The following is a 26,389-nucleotide window of genomic DNA, read 5'->3' as shown; positions in this document are numbered from 1 at the left end:
TTTATATAAAAACCACTCTTATCTATCTAAATATGCTATTAATTTTCTCCCTACTTTACTTGTGAAATTATTATAGATATATCGTTATATTTGTTGGAAAGTCACATCAAAGTTTGCTACTTTGATGTGATCACTCTGCCCCGTCTATGGTTGTTCATCCTATGCAGTAACAAAGTAAGGAATTTCAAAAAGGAAAACAAAAAAAATTATTGCTAGTGAGATTCAAACACACGAGCATCACCTCATTGCAAGAATATGAAACCGCTATAGGTTATAGCAAATTGTTGTGTTAAGGATATTCAAAATATGTTATTTAATCTTTTGTTGATCATTTTATGGTATTTTTTTGGGACAAAGATGACTATGTAGCAACGCCACTGATCCCACGTGAGACGTCGTGCATACATAATCTCTTTATGCCGTATAATTTTGAGCCAAATTCAATAAGGACAATACTCTATTCAATAATAGTTATCCATTATTGACTTGACATAGGATTAAGAAGCAGTAAATGATACTGATAATTTTGCCAAAACACTTTCATTAAATATAAGTCATTTAGGCATTGAAAAATCAATAGTATTTAATAGCAAGGTAAATTAGACATCAAATAATAAATTATTCATCGATTTTATGAATTGGCCAAATTTTAATAAATATTCCAAAATAGTATAGAAGTTAAAATAAGATGAACAAGAGTGTATAAAAGAACTCATATATCCCAATATCTATCTATTTTTAGTCCCAGAGGTTTTAAAATTTAAATCAATGTATTTAGTCGGATTTTTAGCAAGTTGAATAAAAAATGTATTGCCTTGAATTAGCTCATATTAGTATGAATAAAAACAACTTTGGTAAAATACAACTACGACTTATTTGTAACTATATATATATATAACGTATATGTCCTCATATACTTACAAATAGGTTATATTTGTAAGTATATGAGGACATATATTTTATCAACAAATTTATCATTTTTATTTATTTTTAAAATCATATTTATCTCTGTATTCTAAAAAAAGTCATACTTATCATTTATAAGACGTCAATACTAATTTAATTAATGTACGATTAATTAATCAATCATTTTTAATTAATTCAGAGTTACCATGTATCATATGCAAAACAAAATAAATAAATGGGTTCACCCTAAATTATTAACTAACTTATAGTCTTTCAATTAATTATGTATTTAACTATATTATAATAAATAATCGTAGCAAATAAACTTTAATATTAAATGGCTAAATAACACAATAACAGCGCGCTAGCGCGAAAACCGTGGCGCCTTAGCGCATCTCCTTTCTTGCTAAGGCAAGCACGAGATCTGGTTCAAGGCAAGATATAGCTTAACCGAATGAAAGAAAATTAGTGTATGAAGCAAGTACGAAAAAACGAAAAAAGGGAATTCAGGCGCTGTTCTCAAGTCTAGTTAACGAAGTCGAGAGGGAAAGCTTACTTGAGAAGATATACCTGACTGAAAGCTACAGACCCACATACTTTGAAAATAATAATTAAAAAGAATCAACAATTAAACAAACAAAGAATAAATAACAAAGAGTAAATTAAGCCCCATTTATCGTAACAATTGTTAAGCCTCATTCGTTGTGGAAACTTATAACACACAAAATAAGTAGTGCATAGGTTACAAAAAGTCCTCTTTAAGTTACATGACAAACTTGAATTCCATTCATTTAATACACAAATTACCCAAAAAGTCACATTCTCATCCGAATTTATAACATTTTTCTTTCTTCTATAATAGGCATTTGGATATGAATTCTAAGTTTTAACAACTTACACATTTTTCCTTTCTTTGAAATAGGCATTTGTTGATATGAAATAAATGATATTGGATATATTATGTATTCTCTATGTTCCTCAATAGTAGTTGTTCAATTCAAAAATCAAAACATAATTTACTATTTTACCCTTCAATTTCAAGTCTTAAATAAATTTCCTTCTCGTTGAATTTCATAAACAGATTCCTAAACTTATTAGGTTTAAAAGAAACAAATTATGAATAATTCAATAGAAAAATGACATAGTTGAATTACCCGAAAGAAAAAAAATCAACAATTTTTCTTTGGGCTGGCAAAATTACAAAAGGATCAAGGATATAAACGTACTTTCCTTTGCACATTTTTCTCAAACAGTTCTCCGCCGTCAGCTCTTTCAAAAAAGATCTATTTTTTACTGCTACAAAAGAAAATACTTTGTAACAATAAGGACATAATTATAAATTAAAAAGGGGCCGAAGAAGCTTCTTCAAGATTTAGTCCGTCACGTAATTATCACCTCTTTCGATTTTGATCAGCTAATCTCTAATATAATCTCGATTATCATCACAGCTAATCTCTAATCTAAATCTAATTAAGGTTCATCACACCAACAAACTATCAATTACAAGTCCTTTGATTTCTTCCACCGCAATGTAGCAGCCACGATCTCTCTTCACTTTCACCGTTACTTTCCTGATCAGACGGTTCTACTTTAACATCCGTTGTTCCAGGTTGCCGCAGCCGTAAATCATGACAATGCTCCATCATTGCTTGTTCCCCTTCCCTAACACGCTTCATGCCTATCGAGAAACCGAATAATCTCGCCTGCGCTTCCTCCGGTACCTCATGGCTCTCCCGGTCCTCTACCGCCTTCACCTGAGATTCACCTACGGACCGTTCCGTCCCTAACAGATCCAGTGGCTTCAACGAAGGCGAACTACTCTCCGCCGATTGATTACCGCTGCTCGAAGGATGTGCGTAAGTCGACATCATACCATATATATTGCCGCAGAGCTTCTTCATTTGGTTCAACTCTTTGCTGAGCTGTAAATTCTCCAATCTTAACCGTTCGTTTTCTCCTAAAAGCTCCGCTGTGCTACCTGCAGATGAGTTCGACGATAGAACTTGCTCTTCACAGGAATCAGAGGTAGATACAGCCACCGGTGGTTGAGCAGGCGGAGGCGGAGGCGGAGACGGAGACGGAGGTGGAGGTGGAGGCTGAGGCGGAGAAGCCACAATCGCCACCGCTGTTGCAGCTGCGGAAGGAGTAGCAATCGGCGTGGCAACCTTTCGACGCTGGATATCAACTAACTGACTTCTCTCACCTCTCCGGAAGCTGTCGTTTGCGAATTCCCATCGATCAGGTACTACTTTCCGAAATCCCTGCATAACCAAAGAAAAGCTAAACTTAACCATCGACTACAAACAATGATTTTCTATCACTCTCAGGTCAAATCAAATGATTTCAGATAAGAAGAAACTTACATAGGTGTTGAGCTGCCTAACGAAGCTAGAAAAATTATTATGTTTAAAATATTTAGGAAGCAAATCCCTAGCGAACTCCGTTGGATTCCACACTATAAAAGTAGATCCGTCTTCATTCCAAGAGATCACATCGTCAATAGATTGATCCTCGATGAGCTGGTAGGTCTTTGTTAAAAACGGTGTCGGCACAGACCTCGGCGTTTCACCGGCTGTCGTCTCTCCTTTGTTCCGGTCTATTGGCTGTGGAGTCATCTCTTCTTATTACCTGACGAACTAATTAAGTTCGTATTGAATCAACTCATCAAAAAACCATTTTCTAGCTAATATAATACATACAGCAAAAATAATAGTAACACCAAAACTACGTACTTGAGTGAAGATCGATGAAGCTATTCTCACAGATCTGGAGCCAAAACTACAGAGAGGACGACCGTCGGAATTTTCGGTGATTCTGGAAGTTTCCGGCGCCACATAGAGGTGAGTGGGTGTGGGGTGGGTAGGAACAAAGAGAGATGGGAAGATAATTGGAAAATTCGAAAAAGAAGGAATAAAGATAAGGAGAAAATATTAATAAAAGAAAAAAGCGAGAGTACAAAGAAACAAGCAAAAAGCTACGTTAAGCACAGCTTCCCAAAGTAGAATTAAATTAAAAATAGAACTAAAGTCGTAGAGATACTTATTGCCTTTCGGGAAACTTCTTTTACGTGTTACCTTATGAGAGGCTTTACGCACCCACAGATGAATAGGCGATGTATTTGCGCTACTCAAAATTTATTTAAACAAATAAATAAGATGTTTTTTTAACAATTTGGTCTCATAGGAATTGGTTTGGACATGGAACTACTCGCACCGTTTGTTTCATTTTACATGATCCTATATTAAAATTATTATAGTAAAATATAGATGTTATTTTTCTTTTTGCTTTCATATTATCTTACTATTAAATAATTATTTTGTTTAATTTTTTGAGATGACTGAGTGATTTGAGCTTGAGACTTTCGTTTTAGAGGTCTCAAGTTTAAAATTTTTCTTCCTAACGAAAGCAGAAAATTCATTTTTTGGGTCAAATTCGTCGTATCGGACTTACTAGTGCATGTTACCTTTCTTATATAATTTGCGAGTTATATTACATAGGAGTGGGAGGTTTTATCTAGTGGCGGTTGTGGATTTACCTTTTCATCTTAAAAAAATAACTACTCTATTTGTCTCTATTTATGTGACATTTTTTTGTTTCGAGATTCTTCATATTTCTTTTAAATATTTTGAATTATTAATTATTGTGACTTATAGTACTTTTTATGTAGTTTGCTGATATATAAATTTAATTTTATAAAATTTAAAAATTCTATGAGCAAAGTTTTGATCAAAGTTAAAGTGTTTGACTCTCGAGAAAGGGAATATGTTACATAAATTGAGATAGGGAGTATATAAATAGTCAAATTTAGAGTTTTAAGATATTATTAATATATTGATTGGATAAAAAAATTATAAAATTGAAATTTTATTAATATAATAATGACTAATAAGCAATTTATATACACATAATCGAAGATTTGAGTGGGCCTTGTACTCTTTAGAGACCAAGGTCACTTTATGTATAAAGCATTTAAGTCAAATCTTATAGTAAAAGATGATGTGCAAAATATAGAAGGATAAGACTAATTTGAGGTGAGAAAATATTTTATATGATTAGAAAAATCATACTGTCATACAATGAATAATATCACATAACTGAAATCTTAATGGATTAAGTCAAACATCATGTAATGATTCATCGATGTATTCATCATCAACCTGTTCATCTGAAAAAACAAGAGTAAATTGGTCACTCAATATTATTATTGTTTCTTGATAAGAGCGATCTTTTGGATACATTAGCTTATTATCAGTTGAATTAAAAATGATTGATATCGATTAATTGACAGATCTATTAACATAAGTAGTTAAAACAAAAATACATTTGCTCGAAAAGATTGAATTCTTTTTACGGAACAAAGACACCTTTTAGTCCCAAACTATTTTAGAGTTCTCGCATCGAACTTTTCAATGGCAATAGACGTCACTATGTTTAGTTATTTAACTTACACAAATTAATTTGTGCTTACCCAATATTAAAAGATGTAATTATCGTGTTTATATATTACGCCGATAGAACAGGTTTGGTGGTTTGACACGATCCATATAAAAAAAGGGAGGGGATATTATCTTTGCCATGAAGTAACAGTAAATATTTCAAAAGGTTCAAGTATGAGAAATTATTTGAAAAAATCATTTAACTTTGTTTTATATCAATAAAGTCACTCAATTTATAAAAATTTTTTCATAAAATCACTCAACTTAAACTATTTTTCTAGGAAATCACTATAATCAAAAAAATAAATATAAAATTGCATAAACCACCCTCCGAGTTTAGTTTTTGTACTACTTCTTTCCAATGTAGTATATAATTTTATGCTTAACATAAAGATTTATGATTTAATTAAATTGCCCTTTATTATATATTATTTAATAAAAATTAATTTTATAACATTTTTTTATTCTATTCCTCAAAAAATCAATATGTAGGTAGGTAGATTGATTCAATTTTCTACGTGGCTTAGTTAAGATTTGAAGCGTCAACCAAATAAAACTACAAACAATATTTACTTATGATAAGATAATTTGAAAACCCATTCAAAAATTTGTTTAATATGTCCTTACTGTGAACATTGATACCCACTTGCGTGGGAGCAAGATAATAATAAAATCATCTAATTAAATTACAAATATGATACATATAAAGAACAAAAAAAAAGAAGTGCTTCTTCGTGTTCAATGTTTATATTTACTTGATGAATGACATAGAGCAGATATATTAAGAATAGACTTGAGAGGGAGGCCGGTACTTAACTTTAGATAAATGAGTATTGACTTTTTTAGGGTTATAATGATTTTTTTTTGAGAAATTTAATATACAAATGTTATAGAATCAATTAAATAAAATAAATATATGATGAATGGAAATTTAATTAAATGATAAATTTTTATGTTAATAATAATAGTAATTAGCGTAAGAAAATATTATAAGAGATTTAAGCATAATATATTAAATATCAATGAAAATAAGTATTGTAAAACTAAATTTGAAGGGTAATTTGTATAATTATTTCTTTTACTTTTTGGTTATAATGATTTCCTAGAAAAATAGTTTAAGTTGAATGATTTTATAAAAGAAAATTCATAAGGTGATTGATTTTATTGATACAAAATAAAGTTAGAGTAATTTTTCGGGAAAATGCACAAATACCTCATCAATCTATGCCTGAAATCTCAGAAACACACTTATACTATACTAAGGTCCTATTACCCCTGAACTTATTTTATAAGTAATTTTCTACTCCTTTTCGGCCTATGTGACACTAGTTTAAAAATAAAAATCAACTAGCTTGGGCCCACAAGATAGTGTCATGTGAGCCGAAAAATGATAAAAATAAATTCGGGGTAATAAGACCTTAGTTAAATTTCTCTAAGATTTCCGACATAGATTGAGAGAGTATTTATACTTTATTCCAAAAATAATTTTTTTTATAATAAATTCACATACTTAAATTTTCTACTCCTTGTTTACTTCTTGAAGAAATTAAGTTGGAATGGTGGAAGAAGGTGTGTTTGCCAGCTACATGTGCGTCCTATGCTATATTTGGCAACGCGAAATAGGACGAAATACTGGGAATTTGGACTATTTTGGCCCGGTCTAATCAACTTGCAACTCCATTATATTTTTAATTTTTTCTAATTATTTATTTATTTAGATAAATTGAAAAAGAGAAAAAAAATTATCTCTCAAATAAATTATTTCGAAAAAGATAATTTTTTTTAAAAAATTTTAAATTTTAAATTCGTTTATTTCATAATTAATAAAGATAAAATAATAAATTTATTATACCAATAAAATTATTTTTTTAAAAATGTGTCAATTTAAAAATAAATAAATAATTAAGGACGGAAATATCTCCTAAAGATTTTATCGGACGCTCTATTTTCATGCATCGATTTAAGTGATATTTGCCTTACTTATTTGCACTCTTTGTTTCTTATGCTTCTACATCTGTATCTGTATTACACAAATATAATTAAAAATATTTTATCTCATTTTAAAGTGTATTTTAATCATGTATAATTAAAATTACATATATTTTTAAAAAAAATTAAAAAGATACTGAATGAGTTTGTTAGATTTGAAGCACATTTAAAAGCTTCTAGGTCTTTTCTAATACTTCTTAGGAAATATATTTGTAGCGCTTTTTTAAAAACTTAATCAAATATTTTTAAATTAATTGATCAATACAAACAGTTTTTCACCAGAAGTTTATTTTGAAATTTTGATTAAACAAGTTGTTACAGGTACTTTTGAATGTTCAGTAAAATATGAATTGTTGTTTAGATATATTTTTAAAATTGATTAACTAAGCATAAATTGTTTCTTAACCTAAATACCTTTTATTTAATAAGAAAAGGCTCATAGAATTAGCCATTTTTAAGGACTCATATAATTAAATTTAGTCACGGTTAAAATATTGCAAGTGAATGATTCAGAATTTTCACCCGTATTATAGATCTCACAGCAGATGTTTGATAAGCGATTTAGGATCATAATTTCAAAATCATATCAGAAAACGAGTTAGAATTTTAAATTGGTGATTTTATTTTTTTTCGAGAGTAAAATTTAATACATAATTATTTTATTAAAAGAGGCTTGTCGTTTTTTGAATTCAAAGAAATAGACTCATGTTGCATGTGAAAAAATTGTTTGTATGATGTATGATGTGAAATGATTACATTAAAAAATGATTAGTTATTACTAATGTTGATTGATGAATTTTTATTAAATATATGTATCTGGAAGTCTATTTATTAATGCAATATCTTAGGATATTTCGATATATGAACTATAATTTGCTTATTTGGTAAGATTAGACAAAAAGTGAAATACTTTAAAGTTATTAAAAGGAGCAGACTTTTATTATTTAATGACATCTTCAACATACCTCTCGCATTTGGGCCTGATTTTTTTTTTTCATGAGCCAAGTAGGTGAATTATTTTTTAAAAAAAATTTGGATCATGACCTCTTCCTACTCTTATCACAGCCATACCATCAACATGTTTGGATTAGGATAAGTTTAAACTTTTAAAGAGAATATACTTTATTAGTTAATGATATTTTCAAACGTCTAAACAAAACTTTTAACTTCAACTCAATTTGATTTCAAATCATATTTACGAATTACTTTCCAAATAGAGTTGAACTTTTAGAATAAATCTTAAATGATTGAAAATAGGTCAAAAATAAAAAAATGGATCTCCCTTGATTTTTTATTTTTAATTTAAAAGTCATTTCAATTTAACGTTTTGTTCTCAAACTTAAGGCCTATACTTGAACTAGGAAGGCAAAATGTAGCACAAGAAAATGACAAACTTTTTAAAAAACTTATGCTCTTTTAGTCTCTCCCATTGTGAAGGGAGAGTTCTCATATTATCTTGAAGACAATAGGATAATGACACTGAGCGAGACTATCTTTGCCCGAGGGGTGTCAAGCAATATCTCTTTATCAAAAAAATTACATTGTATATATCTTAAATTTTGCTTTAATAAATATATATATATATACTTGCTACACCAACCATTCTTTTTTCTCTTTTTATGCAACTAAAACAACATGCACATTACTAGCTTTCTAGTATATTTTACTTCTTTATATTTTGACACCCTTCTTGATGAAAATTCTGTTAGACACATACAAACATAAAAAGGAATACCACCAAGAAAGAAGAATATATTTTGTAGCCAGCCTCACATTTTCCCTGGAAATATAGTGATTATAGCTTTCATATAAAGTTGGTAAAATTAAGTAAACATGAGCAAGCTGAACCTGAAGCTGTCCTGCTACATTGTAGCTATCCAAAATATTGAACACTACAAAACTTCATTAGTCATTTAGAATTTGATGGATACCAGATAAGCAACTCTCCAATTCTTCTCCTAGTTCTCAAGTTGCATCGAAATAACATACACCTGAACCTAACTCAACCCTAAAAGCAAGCACATGAGAGGAATTTTGTCCAAGTTTCCATCCCTCTACCGAATGTGGGACTTCTTAACAATAACTAGCTTTAAGCAAATACCTAATGATTTTTTATTTTTTTTTTGTAATTATGAAATACTAATGAATAAAGTATAACTATTTATTGTTTGTCTCTCCTACAACGTTGCACAGAACATACTTGAATTACCAAAAGCCAACACATAGTCATACTCAAACCCCTCATTTATGCAAACAAATTCTAACTCTAATGGATTACAAAAGTACCTTTTGAAGTTCAAAATTGTGTAGGGGTTCTATTATTCTCCAACCAGTGAAGGTAGGGTCACACATTATCTGGATGATATCATAAGATATACATAGATCGGGACGGGCCACAACTAAGAAATGTGTATTCTATAGCTCCACACACACACACATACCAAAAAAAAAACTGTCAACCTTGATATGGATCTCATGGCTCCTCAATATTTATGTTCATATGTGTCCAACAGACTCTAAATTCATAGCCATCCATCTTTAGCCCTGGATTGCAGAATGTAGCCAGATTTCACACAGCTTATCCGTTGAGAGTTTACAGTAAGATAAGAATGAATTTTCCACGTTTACACAAAAGGTGGGACGGCATCATTCTCATTGTTTCTTTGCAGGCAAGTGCTTCCAAAGAAGCATTTATCTCCCTCTCCTCCTCTATTTTTCTCTGAGTTCATTTCAGAATAGAACATGGAGCCTCAATAATTTCATTTAATGCTTTGTACCTCTTTTACCACACCTAAGATCCTAAAGAATTGAAATAACTCCTAATAACCAAGGGAAGTAAATTGTTTACCAATTCTCAAAAAAAAAAAAAAAAATTACCAAGGCAAACGAACGGGGACAAAAAAACCAGTGAATTTGTCTGCCAACAGTAATACCACTAGACCTGTATAGATTGCACCATAAGAAAGAAATCAGAATTCTATTCTTAAGCATGATTTTAATATGTAAAGACAAGGCTTGATCTCGTAAGCATGTGAAGGAGGACCAATATCTACTCTAACATGAGATTCTGGGATAGCCAGCAAAACACTAGTGCTGTTAACAAACAAACTATAAACACCTCATGAAATATAGTGTGGTCACAGTTATGATGACATGAGTTGAGCTGTGGATCCCCTGAGGATTTATATAGCTGCCCCTAACTTTTGAGACTGGGGCATAGCTATTTCTTTCTGACAGTGTGATCACAGTTTCATATAAAGCTACGAGAATATGGTGAGTAAGCAGAACTCTTATCAAAAAAAAAAATGGTGAGTAAGCTGAAGGTGATGATTTCCTAATATGTCTTTAGCTCAAATGATGAACCTTGTTAACTTCATTTGTGGTAGATTAAGTTGGTCTTCTAAAAATAAAACTGATAACAGGACTCAGACTTGACATCTCCTTATCCTTGCTCTTTCAGAGCCAGTAATAGCTACTGTTAAGCAATATCTGTTTTTTGATCTGTAAGAAACATTAAGGTAGAGTAACCCAACAATAAAACCATACCAAACTGACCTTCGCACAAACTTCTTGAAACAATTTTTACTACAAATAATAAATAGATAGCAATAGTACCTTAAATTAGACATTTTCAGAGCTATAATCATCTGCGAAAGAGATCCAACTGTCTAATATCAAGATTATAAAATAGTGTTAACTTTGCAGCTATAAATAACAAAACAAATCAAAATAAAGTAATGAACCATTTAATTTTTCCAAATATAGTACTTGGTACCACTGTGCATCTATTAATTGAATTAGATTCTTAAGTGTTAGCTTTCCATTTACAGGAGTCAAATGCATGTAGTCATAAGATTACTTCAGTGATGGCATCAACTTCATCTGATTTAACAAAACAAAACGCAAGTGTTCAATATGCAATAATTTAGTTCCTCCTAAACATATAGTAAGTCACTTATCCACAAGGCAAAGCCAGATTCAATTAATTCTTTTGCTGCTCCAGTTAAATCTATTGTGAATTCACAAAGCAACATTGACTGGAAAGGTATAATTTACTGCCAAATACTCACCCCATGGTGCCACCCTAACTTTTCTGCATATTTGCATGAGCTGACCAATGGAAAATATACACACAGAAGAAGCTTGCTTTTAGTACTCTACAATATAAAAATAAATCATGCTCTGCAAAATATAAATTATCGGAAACGTCTTTGATTATGCAGGGCATTCTTATTGGTTAACTCAGAACTAAAAGTACATGCACATAAAGCATGTAAACGTAAAGGCAAAGTCACAAGTTTCTGAGTGAAACATCATGCCACAGTTCAAACTGTTACCACAAAGGATCTTAAAATTGATCATTTGTTTCATCCTTAGCCCGTGGGTTCTCGAGCATTGATTTTTATTTTTATAATAAGCTAATAAAGAATGCATAAATAATAGAGAGTTCAAGAGCCTTGAGCTAGGAGCATGGCATACAATCTATTAATTTGATATAAAATACTAACTAAGCTGTCTAGCATAAAAATTGCAAAATGTGCTCTTTCCATACATCATAAGGCAAAAAATGAGAGGAGAAAACAAAATAGTATTCTATAAAAACATTCAAAAGTTTATCACAAAATATTCCATAAAAATTTCAGAAGTGTCACAAAATTGAAACTCTTAGTGGAAGGAATATTTTGAGGGAAAAAAAAAGATCAGTTGAAGGGTTGTATAGTTACATCGTGACACACTTGTGGAAAAGCTCATAAAATGAGAGACCTCGGCTTCCTGATGGTGAGTCGTGTAAACAATAGATCAAGATACACACAAGATTCCCTGTCTAAATAGAGCAAGGGTGACTGAACTATATATTGTCCAAACAAAGAGAACCCACCAGGCCATAAACAAAGCCACCTCTTTGTCTAGCAGAGAACAAGGCAATACGCTACATACCCCTTCGTAATTGGTAAGCAAATCGCCACCAAGTTGAGACAAGCCAAGGAAGATAAGTACCATTGATGCAGGCAAAAAAAACTGCAGAACCACAAGGCATACAAAGTGATTGTGCAGGAACACCTTGGCCCTACTATAAGCTAAGTCAGGAACTTTGCTTGCATGCAGTCTCTGATACCAACACAATACTGCTTCATTCAAGTACATCTGCACGTTTGATCGCAACGATACAATCTGCAATAAGCCCGAAACCACCAAACACCATAGCCTAAAGCTATCGAATTCCGACTTCTTCATACCCACATTTCCAACCAACTTTGTAGCATTTTCAATTCTTGAATTTTGATGAGCCCCCTTATTTTGATCAATAAGTAATAGGTCAGTAAACGGTTTCACCCAAAGCATTGATGTCAAAACCATGACCAAATAGTTAGCATGAAGAAGCAATCGCGCAAACCATCCACACGAAACAATAGGCAAATTACAACGAAGCTGATCAGTTCCAAGCCAAAAGGCATGAGCAATTCTCACTGCTGGCATATACAAAAAACATGAAACACAGCCCATGAAAATTGCAAAAAACAACTTTTCAAACCCATGTAATGCTTCAAAATGAACATCAAAAACCCATTTAGGAACTGCCCCATGTACAATACCAAGAGATACAATAAACCCAAGAAAACCCAAAAGAATACTCAAATGCCTCTCCGACAGCTTAGATGCAGATCTTTCAAACGAAACCCTAAAAATCAAAATGAAAATCCTACCAACACCCAAAAACCCAAATAGAATCGGAACAAAAGAACCGCTCTTCCACACCCCAGACTCTTCAGATTTTGGCAAGAATCGATGAAGCAACAAACAAGAAAGATAAACAAGAATAGAATTAAAAACACTACGAAAATCCTCGAAATAAATCCTTGTGTGAAGATGACCATCACTAAGCTTTAACCTAAAGATCTGAGCTTTATTTTCATCAAACTCAAATCGTTCCTTAGATTTCTTTCTGGGTTTGAGGTCAGAATCATTAGTACCTGGCCTTCGAATGGCTGCCCGAACCCCATTAGAAGATGCATTGTTTGGAGCAACATCATCAGGGTGAACATAAGTGAAAAGGCCAGAGAGCAAAAGTGCAGGGATCTTGATGAAGTGAAGAAGGAAAGTGAGGGAGAGAGCAAGAGCAGCTTGGAGAAAGAGATTGCCAGACAAAATTAGGAGTAAAGAAGATGAATTGGGCATTTTTGAGAGTTGCCAAAAGGATTTTGAGATGCAAGTGATGAGATCTCAAAGGAACAGAGATATTCAGTTCGGGTCAACAAGGAAAGTCATTTGGATCTTGGATCTTCCTAACTAATTAGGAAATATTGTGATAATTTAGCGTTTAATTGTTATGGTTTTTTTTTTTAATCTAAGAGTGATAAAATTTTCATCTTGAGATATGTTGAGGAATCACATATTTGATTTACAACGAAAAATAAATTCTTTATATAATGGCTAATTATATCTTCAAAGCTTTTCATAATTAGACATTCATTATAATATAAACATATTTATGTGTCTCGTTGAAATTTTACTAGATGTGAAAAAATCTAGGGAAGGAAAAGAGTACACATATCTAATAACACACATTGTGTATGCTCTTTAAAAACCTTACAAAAAAATGCAATGAGACAACTTTGTGAGGAAAAAAGAGTACATCACGTATTAGAGAACATAAATCCAGAAACTCGAATCTTCGTTTTTCAAGTTTGTGCACAATCCTCTTGAAAGTTGTAATTGGTAGAGACTTGACAATAGGTCAACCAAGTATTACTTGAACAGAGTTGTTGTATGTAGATATCACTATTCTTGGAAGCTCGCGAGTGTATAAATGATTGGACGAAATATGCTTCCTTCTATCTTCGTTTCTTCTATTATTAATATGTCTTACCAGAGAAGGAAACATTGATTCCATCAAATCAACGTCGTTGGGGCAGTGCACACGGATCTTCAAGGTTTTTGTATTATTTGGTCAGTTGATTAGAGAATCATGTTGATAACATAATATGAAACTATATAAAACAATGAGAGGAATAAAGTAGAGAGAAGAGAGAAGACTTATTATTTATAATGCGGGATATTTTGGGATTCACATATCTGATTTACAAGGAAGAAAAACCTCTTTATTTATTGGGAAACCTAATTTAGTCCACAAGTAGGATTCCTAACCGTATCCTAAAAAGACTTCATATAATTAGACATTCACTATAATACAAATATATTTATAACGCCCTCCCTTGAATATCCATAAATTAATATGTGCCTCGTTAAAACTTTATTAGATAAAATCCAACAAAAAAAAATAATAAAGAAAATATAATACACATATCTAATTATACGCATTGTGGATACTTTATTAAAACCTTAGAAAGAATATATTAAAATTACCAAATTAAGGTAAATACCCCTCTGTTTTTTTCTCTAACCTCTTATTTTGATTTTCAAAATCTGGTTTGTTATCCAATTATTTTTAAAATATGTACATTTATTCTACTGTTATGTTAACTCCACTTATTGAATGATGTAATTGGAATTTATATATTATAGTTTTATGTTAACTTTATTTACTCAATGATCACGTCAATTTTACAATTAGTTTTATGTTATTTTTATTCAACTATTATAAAAAAATTAGATATGACTTACATATATTAAATTTCATAAAAATAACATGAGATATATCGCGATAATATTAAAAATAATTTACATTATATCTACATTATACTTTTGCATCATATATATATCTCTCTTTCATATGATTTCAGTTTATATATAATTTTATGTACTTTCACGCTATATATACCTTTTCTATTATATTTTTCTGTTTAAATAATTCTCTGTACTTTCGCTCTATATATATCTCTTTAGATATATTTTTCAATTTAAATACATCTATCTATCTATATATATATATATATATATATATATATATATATCTTTTGATATATTTTTCAATTTAAATACACGTCTCTTTGCATCATATTTTACCAACATGCCCAATAAATCCCACAAAATGAAATTTGTCACAATTGATACCCTTCGTTAATAAATAATCACGTTTGTTTTAGTAACATTCAGCTCAAAATTATTTATTCAATAATTTACATATATCAAATATTATATTATCACATAAATTAAATAACAACTTATATATACCAAATTTTAAAGAAAAGCGCAAATGACATCCTTATAATATTAAAAATAATTTACATGAATCTTTTGTTATATTTTCACGTTACATATACCTATTTTGTTTTCTTATAATTATATATAGAGAATTTTATAGAAAAATGTAAAATATATTCCTAATATTAAAAAAAATTTTATATATATTTTGTTATACTTTTGTGTCATATAGACCTCTTTCGTAATTTTTCTAGTTCAAATATAATTCTTCGTACCTTCGCGTCGAATATACCTCTTCCCAATATATTTTTTCAATTCAAATATAATTCCCCATACTTTCGAATGATCTTATATTTTTCAATTCAACTATATTATATTTATACTATGAGACCATCTTATATTTTTCAATTCAACTATAATTATATTTTCACACAACGTTCGACCGCGTCAGGCATGACATGACCGCATATCCCTTGGACTGAAAACAGGATCGATATATATATTACTTCAAATATAATTCTCCATAAATTTACTCTTTGATTCATTACTAATCTCAAACAACAACATATCTACTATTTTAATCTCGTGTCACTATAATATAATAAGTGTTATAAACATATTTATATTATAATAAATGTTTAATTATGTGGAGTTCATTTAGGATACGATTAGAAATCCTACTTGACGACCAAGTTAGGCTTCCCCTATAAATGAAGGGGTTCTTCTTCATTGTAAATCAGATCTGTGAATCCTGAATATACTTCAAGAGAAATAAGAAGTCTTCTCTCTTTTCCCTACTTTGATCTTCTTCTAAATTTATATAGAGTCATAACACGTTATCAAAACGATTGTTCTATACTTAAAGAATTATGATAGAAAAGTAAAAGATCTTTCATAAGTTATGCAATAAGGTTCTCACATCTTTAAGGTAAGATTCATCTTTACAATATTGCGCACTATTAATTATATCAAAGATATCGTCAAAAATATATCATTTGTATCAATTCACAATACGACATAATTTATTGAGATCTCATCACTTCATTATTTGCAGGGACGTAGCCCTCTTATGAAGTGTTATGTCATAAGCTCTTCAAGAGTACATTGTCTTCTTATTATGATCATTTTGATTTTTTGATCCTCCCTTTTTCAAGGATTATTTTACTATTGGATTCAATTAGTCTATCATTCTTTAATGTATCTCGTAGACTCTATCCTTAAGGGACATCTTGGAGGAATATTTACAACTCTTGTATTGCTTCTAATCTCTCCTTTATGTTAGACAAACTAACATATATCTCAATCTTTTGGAAAATCTATCTTTGTGCATCATTGTATATTCATTGATTATATAGTACATTATCAAAATAATCAGATGAAAAATATTTCGTCCATGACCATAAATCAATTTAAAGAAAATTTCCTCATATTTTAGATTAACACACGAAACTTTATTTTCATAAGCAATGATTTCACTATCTGAAACATTTAATGTACATCATCTTTAATATTTATCAATATTATCAAGATGAATTATCTTGATTTCATATTCTGAATGTTGTGCTCTTAACTCAATTATTTTGCACAAACAATTTTGCAAATGTCAAACTACAATTTGACAACAAGCATACATGTGATTATCTTATAGATACATCTTTTTATCATATCACATGATAGTTGAACGTGCTCATATTCACCTTTGATACTTTTCAGAACTTAGAAGTTTAGTCCCAACATTAGTTGATCAATCATCTTATCATGAAAACAAGAAACAAAAAGAATTCTTAAAGAATCATCTAGTTCTTCAATGTATGTCTATTACTTAGTATCCACATCTTTGGGATGACCAAATTATTCATGCCAACTAATAAAACTATTAGTATTTGCAAAACTCCAAGTTTACTTTGCCATGTGCCTTTTGCTTTAGTAAATTTCTAATTTACTATTATATGAGTAAATTTCAATTTAATTACTCTGAGAGTAATTTTTATATTTATTTCTTCTCAGCTATTCTACCCATTTTAGAGGTGAGTCGCGATTCTATCATTGAACGGACTAATCTGATTATCAGAAATAGGGTTGGGCATTCGATCAGTTTGGTTTGGTTTGTAAATTTCAGTTTGGTTTTAAATTTGACAAAATATGAAGGGAAAAGAGACGAATTTACCCTCGAACTTTAATAAAAGGTAAGTATATACCCTCCGTTATACTATGCGTACACATATATCCCTACCGTCCAATTAGTGGTACAAATATAACCCTCTCACTAACAGACCCCTATTTTGTTACACGTATCATAATCCTATTATACTACTCGTTTGACCCATTTTTTTAACCCATAACCTGTAACCCGCCCCATAAAAAAGAATCCTAATTAAAGCACTCAAATTAATAGTAACCCAAATATCTCACACACCAGAACCCTAGTCGTCTCCCGTTCGTCGGGATTCAAGTTCGTCTTCGTCGCGACGACCTTGTCAAATTTCAAATCTATCGTGTGTTGGTCATAATTTCCTAGTCAAATTTTCATCTATCTATCGTCTCCTTCAATTCAGACCTAAAACCATGTCTAAAAGTTCTAGTGATTCAATTAGTAACTCCATGTTAATGACTTTTTTTTGTGGTGAATTGACACATTGTTTCACTTCAATAACTCCTTTAATTCAGACCTAAAATCACTGTGCATATGTATAGTAATTTATATTTGTATAAATATAAAAGAGGAAAGAGGTGAGAAATAGAAAGAGAAGAGAGAGACGGTGCAATTACAACTAAAATCAAGTTGTGAGCGGTAATTAATTCAAATCATAGTTATGTTAACTAATTAACTAGTACTACCTTCGTCCCTAATTACTTGTCCACTTTTCCTTTTATAGTTATGCCTAATTACTTGTCCATTTATAAATAAAAAAAGAACAATTTTTTTTACCTATTATACCCACAATTAAATGACTAATTATTTTGAAAAATGTAGAACTTTTCATCCACTTTATAATTAATAGGGGTAAAATGGTAAATTCACTACGTCATTAATTATTTTCTTAATAGATATACCAATTCAAAAATGGATAAGTAAAAAGGGACAGAGGGAATATATGTTTGTTTATCCGTGTAATATTCCCCCTTGCAATGTATTAAATGTAAAGAAATTTATTAAATATTTTAATCATAAAATCAATTACTATATTAATAACTTGAGGTTAAAATTTACAAAATTTTAAATTTGCCATCATGTTGTTGATAATGACAAACAAAAAAAATCAAAGAAGTTGTAGTGGATAACAATATCCCCCACCTTCGATTGATCTATCGTCATCGTCAACATAATAAAAGGTGTACAAATTTTCTTTTTCTGCACTTTTGACGATTCGGTAAGGGATTCTTTCATGATACCCCCTCTTTAACAAATTAAATATCTACTATGTCTTATTCTATAGATATTTTTAACTCGTCGATATAAATTATGATCAGATAGTTGAGATTTTATACGTTATTTTTAATTAGAGATTTTGAATTTAAACGTAGGGTATGAAAAAAAAATTACGCTGAGAGCAACGTCTCCAAAATGTAGTTGCAATACACAATTTAAATATAATCGAATTTCAATGTATTCTATCGATATTTTTAATTCACTGATATAAAGTATGATCAGATAGTTGAGATTTTATGCGTCATTTTTAATTAGAGATTTTAAATTTAAAAATTTAAAAAAAAATACGCTAAGAGCAACGTCTCCAAAATGTAGGTGCAATACACAATTTAAATATAATCGAGTTTCAATACAGATATTAAACATCAAGTAAGAAAAAGAAAGAAGATATTTTGAATTCATTGTGTAATGTTTCGTTACACTTGCACCACTACATAGAATGTGCTTCATGCTCTTCATGGTTTCTGAAATACTCGTAAATTGAGATTATCATTGTTAATTTTATCCTAGTTTAATTAATCCGAAAACGATGGTCAAGTAAATAAGGGATCCCAAGTTTAGTATTCTTTGCATATTTATTTGATCAAGCTCGTCACATCAAATTTGTCTTATATATATATTATTACGAACTATAAGTCGAAGTGAGTTATTCAAAACACACCCAGAAAATAACGAATGCAGGTTCATTTGTCATTTAAAAGAAACCGTACCCAGAAAATCATAAAACTTCTTATAGTGATGTGAGCAAGCAACAGATTGTAATTAATTTTGTACAAAAAAGATACTAGCACGTCTACAAGGGATGGATTGCAACATGTAACCAATTTTTCTCATGCAATATTCAAATTTTGCTACAAATATTTAAGCACTCTCTGCCTTTTCTCTGTCTCATCAATGCAATATATCCACACTTCAAAAATAAAAAAAAAACTAAGAAAAAAACATACATGTATTTTAAATTTTCATTCTATTTGACATTTCACGTGTATTATATAACTGATATAAAATTTAATATTACTAATATTTTAATATTTATCGCAAAAAAAATCTTCAAATATTCATGTAGTTATGCACTATTATTAAATACATATGTAACGAATAATTAATTTTCAGCATAATTTGTATCGAGAGACGAAATAAGTCGTGCTATTAATAGTGGGTGAAATGTTTGACAATGATATATTGTACCCCACACTCGTCAGTACAATTGTAAAGATATAACAATCATATAAAAAGCCCCAAAATATCCTAATTGGCATTCGAAACTTAATAGAGAGAACAAAAAAGCGAAAAACACAGATCAACCCACCTGGTGGTCTTCCGGCAATACACCGGCCCGGAATTTCACATTTCCGACGGCAGCACCGGTCGGAGAACAATTACAGATCGACTCAGTTCATATATATATATATGGATCCGAAGAAGAAGGATTTTGAAGGAAAATACGAATCGTCGAGTAACAGTTTGTATTGGACTAATGAAAGGCATGTTCATTTTCTGAATTCAATTGAAGCTTCTTTTGTTCAAACTTTGCTGGAGAATAATAGTAACGCCGCCCCTATTCTTCCGCTCGACCGCCATTTGCCCGATAGTACAGATTCAACCCTTGATACTCCTAAAGAAAGACGACGCAGATTTTCTACCTCAGGTAACTGAACAAAAAAATTATTCCTAATTTATTTAATAGTAAATTATTAAAGTATGTTAGTTAGCCGAAAGCTATTTAGCTAGCCTTCGGCTAACAGAAGTTCGTTGCATGCTGTACTAGTAATGTGTGCGCAAAAAATATTGTACATACTAGTCCTGCAATCTGCGAGGAAACAGATCTGGAATTATATTATTATTATATATATATATATATATATTATATAAATTTTCGCGAGATTGAGTTGATTTTGAAACGTATATATATAAAATATTTACTTATATTTATTTTTAATACGATAGAATTTTTAAAATTTTGAATTTTACCGAACTCCGGATTAGATCCGGAGATGGGTCTACGCATAATTTAATTTGTGTTTTGTGGTATTTTTTAGAAGATCCAAAGGGATAAAAGTGCAAGCTAATTAATTAAATGGGGTTTTTGCTTCGTTCAAAAAAATTAAAATAATTGGATACTTTTTGTGCGATTGAAAATTAGTGATCATCAGAAATTGAACCACACAGATAAAATAGGCTCTCAGTTCTATTTTTCATTTTAGTATGTTTAAGAAAAAGGAATGATTTTCTATTTTTTTTGATAATTTTTTAATTTTAACTTTTTTAATGACACGTTTAAGATAGTAAAATTTAAAAATATTTTAGTATACTTTACACATTTAAGATAAAATATAAAATTTTATTTATTTTCTTAAATTACTTATCAAATCATAACCATAAACAAACAGGTTAAAACAAAAAAACTGCTATTTACTAAGAGATATTTTTTTTTATCGTCATAGGGTACGTAGCAATAGTCTTTTTCTTCTCTCTCTAACACACATATATAATTCAAGCCAAGTAACGTATCTTTTACCTTAAATTCATCTATTGCCCTAAATATATGTATTTTATTTTTTCCTTTCGCAAATCGTATATACATAGATACAGTACATTATATTTAAATACGTGTGTTACATGTGTAGCTGAAATAAATACATAAAAAAAAAAGTGTTCCCTTTGAACTAATATTTTTTTTTTGTATAAATGTTGCAAAAACTATATTATAAGATATCAACATGAGCAGCGGAAGCAGAATAGATGTTGAGAAAAAAACTAGAAGAATGTCATCCATCATTTCCTCACAAGATCAGGTTTGTTTTATTTATTTATTTATTTATTAATATTATTCATATCATACATTAATATTTTATCAACCTTTCCCCACATATTTGAAAACATTCAATAAATATGTCCTATTGAGTGTCTTTTATTAAAAAATAATAAATTGCCACGTACTTTGATCTAGCTCAATATGACAGCTTATATATCCACCAATGAATATTATTAAATTCTACTATTAGGATAAGTCATTAATTAATATTAGTAGATATTAATTATATCTAATGTATTATATGGTTACAGGTGGTCCCACAATATAAGCATGGAAGAGGAGATAAGGATGCTGATGGTCACCCTAGTGTTCCTCTCAATTAAAAAAAAAAATAGTTCGATATATAAAATATTCTGCGTCGTATAAAATATCTTATGTCGAAAAAGGAGTGAAATATCATGTGTCAAAAAAAAGAAGTGTGATATTTCTTGCTAAATGAGCACCTTAGTTTAATTTATATGTATGTTGTAGATAGAAGTTGTTGATCTTTTTATCTTTCATTTTTATTAATCTTACCTTTCTTTTGGGGGAATAGTACTCCTCAGGTTTATTTTAATTAAATTAACCTGCCTATTAAAATAATGATTATTTAAAAAAATATATAATTATTTTTTTTGTTTTTGTTTTTAATGTGATGAAAAGACAATTACTATTTAAAATATTTGAAATTAGTTACTAATTTCGTTACTGATTCATTACTATTCTATTTATAGCTGACAAAAATCTACGGCTCATCATTGCTAAGTAGGATTAATGATGAATCTTAATGTTTAGTCACAAAATTTGTCCATTACTAAATTTAATTTATTTAGTAGTGTAATATACTAGTATTTTTAATGTTCGTCAGTTTTGTACGTTTTGATGGGGGGTGGGATGTTAAATCTTCGATATTGGCTAAGGAATGAAGTTGAGTTAAATTTGAAATCTATTTAACACATTACGTGATCATAGATATTATATCCAAACATAACAACGAGTGATTATTAAAGGCAGAATAATCTAATAGGTCCTTATACTTTGTATCGCGATTTGGAAAAATGTGTGACGCACACACGAGTTAAGAGCGTAAAACTAGTATTTTTCATTAAAAAAAGACACAATTAATCAGAAATAAATATATATATTCAAAAGTAGGAAAAACAAAAAAATATCCCTTCTTCTTCTTGCTTTTTTGGCAGAGAAAGAATTAGGTCTTGCACATATTTTTCACCATGTAATCTCACTCTATTTCTAAAAGAAAATACTCATCCTTCTAACATCTCACAACAAACATACAAATTGGAAAGAAGAAAGAAGATCTTTTTTGTTTGAATGATTCTTTGGACTGATTTATTTGTTACTGCTAAATTACAAATCGAAAAGAAGAAAATACTCATCCTTCAAACTCCGCAACAAACATGCAAATTAGAAATAAGAAAGAAGAACTTTTTTGTTTGAAAATACTCATCGTCTCTGCTAAAAAATCTCCACGGTTGCTCCAAGTAGCTTTTTTGGTCGTTGGGGATTCATCTATTCACAACGATTTTTAATAGAACATTCATTAGAGTAACGTAATAGTCTCGAAAGTCGAGTATTTATATAAGATTTAAAATAAATTTTATGATAATACAATATTTATAATGTAATTATGTTTTATCAATGATTTCACTTTTATTTGAATTGTTTGTTAATATGTATTATGTATATACTAATATTTATCGCAATTTAGTATTGAGAATATAATATAATTTTGTATTAAATTAAGAATTTGAAAATAAAATAAAATTTTGTATAACATAAAAATTATAGGACTGCCTAAAATTCTCATGTAGATATTTTTAGGGTTCAACAACACCACATGTGATGCGATTGCTTTACTTGGCTTTTACCTTTCTACTTCTTATTTTTTGAGAGTTTGGATAACAATAATATTAAAATCAAACTAATATAACAATCATAAATATTAATATATATAGTACAATTTTATATATGAAATTCGGAGAAAGTGATGATGATTGATGTGTACATTACTTTATTTATCTGTGTTATATGAAAATAAAAAAGTTATTTTTAATAGATTTAAAGTTTAAACATAACATATTAGAGTAAAATGAACGGCAATGAAAAATTATATACTGAGCATTCGCGTAGTATTTTTGATCTTTTATCTTATTCCCACAATGGATCTCAAAGGAACTTATGCCAAGAACCTAACAATTGATTGAAAATTCTTATATATGTTGTTAAGTAATATTTATACTATTTTAAATAATTTAAAGTAGGATAACATATCACCAACCATAGTTAGATGATAAATATTTATATGCGAAGCACAATTTATATGCCTAATATTTATCTTTATACCAGTAAATCATGTTTTTTTTTAAAAAAAAAAACATGCATGGCTAACGTAATTAGCGGCAAATTAAAAAGTGATTAGTAGAAGTATCATGCTTAATTTAATTACGGATGTTTGATTAGTGATTAACCACAACATATCATATGCAAGAGTTTTCGTCACTTGCCATTTCCTTTTGTTTTCTCCTTTTTGACTTTCTTTATCAACTTATGTGTTATGTTTACTTTTGCTTAAGAAATGAAATTAAAATTAAGAAATAATGTATATCTTAAGTATTTCCAGTTATGTTGCTGAATTAATGGCTATAAATTTTGTGAATTTTAGTGTATGAAGTTTTTATACCATTACTTTCACAAGATAGTGATAACATTGCATACATTTTATTCTCTTCGAACATCAATCATAGAATTACGTTGAGTATATATTATTATAATTTTTATTTATTGAGATTAAAAATTCAAAAATTTCAAATCTAATTTAAATATATATGTATCGCAAGCAATCCTTCTAGCCACCATTCACATAGGAATTCCACTTTTTTCAAAGTTCTTGTTCTAACCATCATCAGTTATTCCATTAATCAATCAACTGAATAGCATAACAGTTTTTCAAATAATGAAACTTGTTCGCAACAAATTTTTATAAATGTTGAAAATCGACTGTAAGCAAAATAAATAAAAGAAAAAAAAATGATTTTTATTAACGAATCGTTGTGAGTACAATTCTATTGTTCTTTTGATTTTCTCTCCTAAGTTTTTTCACGATTTGAGGGCTTTCAGTAAAGTATTTCTCGAATTGTTGAATGATGTAGACCTCCTTGAGATGTTGTCGATCTTCGAGACGTCGAAAAGCGCTTTGTCGTTGTAAGTTGATCTCCGAGAAGAACTCCGTTGATCACTCTTTCGAAGAACTATTGATGTTGATGTTGTAGCTTTCTCCAATTCACTGAATGCTTGTTGAAGAGTTTTCTGGATCCCCTTAAATGTCGTGTTTATCCTCTAATTATAGTTGTCGAGAGTGGACAAGGTTGCTTGTGATTGGCCAAATGATGTCATTTTGACACTTAGCGCATTGTTATTCATTCTTGCATTTGACTGGAACTACCACCTCATTTGGCCACGTGGCATCACCTTGTTGGTTTTGAATGCCTAGTCACTTTGACACATGGCATGAGTTTGGACTTCAAGGTCAAATGGACCTTTCATTTGAATTTAATAAGATAGACTTATTTATTTGTAAAGGGCCAAATTAATTATTCAGCCCAAAAATCACGAATTTGATTCAAATTTTATATGAATTTGATCCAATACAATTTATGTGTCTACAAAACTCATCATGAAAAGATCACCTTGCGGATTCAGGATTTTAGTTCTACGGATTCAATTTTAAGTTTCTATTTTTCTTTTTAAATCCATTACATATTTATAATAATTTCATGAACTTTTACATATAAATTTATGTTCATCGTAGTACTGAATTCAGTAAGTATAATCAAACAGATTAAGCATGAAGCACGGAGATTTACAGTACGGAAATGTATGTTTATAACTTGTGCTTACTCCAGATTTGTATGGCGTGCTCTCACAGCTTCAGGACTCTGCTTCAAAATTTCACCCAACTTGAAAACAACCATCTCAAACAGCACAAACATCGCTCCTTCATACACACTCCCCATCGGAAGCAGCGGCCGTTCCTTCTCTCCGTCACCGGCATCATCATCAGCCATGGTCTGAGCCGGAATATAAGCAACAACACTCGCGTACTTCATTGAAGATCCCGAATGAGGCTGAGCTGTCAACAACAGTACACGAGCGCCGCTAGATTTGGCCACTCCGGAGATCGCATCGACGGTGGAGAAACCACCTGGACCGGCGGAAGCGATTAGGAGGTCGGAGGGACCAATTGGAGGAGTGTTCATGTCGAAGACGCAGTGTGATGATAAACCGAGATGGAAAAGCCTCATCGATAGGGCTTTCAGCATCAATCCTTCACGGCCCACACCGTATACGAATACCCGGCCGTTGCGGTTAGCAGCATCTGCGATTTCTTGCACCAGCACATCTAGTGCTGCTGGATTTGGGGAATTTGTGGAGAAGACGGAGCTTATCTGATCGCATATTTTTGAAGCTAGTAGAGCTGATTCTTCTCTAGGGTTCGATTCGGCCATTTGACGCTAATTCTCTTCCAAAGTTGTGGCTAACGTCTCTTTATCTCCACGCGAAAAAAGAGAGTTTTACACTATCGTTACTTTTCAAAAATACTTGTTTTTCTGGCCAAAGAAATTTGTAAATATTTTGACCAACCATTATAAAACATTTTCCATAAATATATTTTCCTCTAAACCACACAAAAACCTTAGCTTGATCTTTAAA

General features: G+C 30.3%; 4 protein-coding genes across 4 annotated transcripts; 1 reads left to right on the top strand and 3 right to left on the bottom strand.

Annotated features, from left to right (window-relative positions):
- Positions 1–2,030: 2,030 nt before the first annotated feature.
- Positions 2,031–4,615, bottom strand: LOC101243963 (heat stress transcription factor B-2a). Its single transcript, XM_004234323.5, has 3 exons — positions 3,639–4,615; positions 3,270–3,542; positions 2,031–3,167 (listed from the first exon to the last, which is right to left on the bottom strand). The coding sequence occupies exons 2-3, from the start codon at positions 3,519–3,521 to the stop codon at positions 2,403–2,405; spliced, it is 1,017 nt and encodes a 338-aa protein (XP_004234371.1). The 5' UTR covers positions 3,522–3,542; positions 3,639–4,615; the 3' UTR covers positions 2,031–2,402.
- Positions 4,616–11,899: 7,284 nt separating this feature from the next.
- On the bottom strand, positions 11,900–14,620 carry LOC101244458 (uncharacterized). Its single transcript, XM_004234324.5, has one exon. It carries the CDS (start codon positions 13,506–13,508, stop codon positions 12,132–12,134), a length of 1,377 nt encoding a protein of 458 aa, XP_004234372.1. The 5' UTR covers positions 13,509–14,620; the 3' UTR covers positions 11,900–12,131.
- A 5,495-nt stretch (positions 14,621–20,115) lies between these two features.
- LOC101244747 (uncharacterized) lies at positions 20,116–22,309 on the top strand. The gene is made up of 3 exons (XM_004234325.5): positions 20,116–20,512; positions 21,577–21,659; positions 21,931–22,309. The coding sequence occupies exons 1-3, from the start codon at positions 20,275–20,277 to the stop codon at positions 22,000–22,002; spliced, it is 393 nt and encodes a 130-aa protein (XP_004234373.1). The 5' UTR covers positions 20,116–20,274; the 3' UTR covers positions 22,003–22,309.
- Positions 22,310–25,413: 3,104 nt separating this feature from the next.
- On the bottom strand, positions 25,414–26,388 carry LOC101245032 (uncharacterized). Its single transcript, XM_004234326.5, has one exon. It carries the CDS (start codon positions 26,182–26,184, stop codon positions 25,573–25,575), a length of 612 nt encoding a protein of 203 aa, XP_004234374.1. The 5' UTR covers positions 26,185–26,388; the 3' UTR covers positions 25,414–25,572.
- Position 26,389: the final 1 nt, after the last annotated feature.

This window comes from Solanum lycopersicum, chromosome 3 (assembly GCF_036512215.1).
Source record: "Solanum lycopersicum chromosome 3, SLM_r2.1".
NCBI lineage: Eukaryota > Viridiplantae > Streptophyta > Magnoliopsida > Solanales > Solanaceae > Solanum > Solanum lycopersicum.
This window is presented reverse-complemented; position numbering and strand designations above follow the sequence as displayed.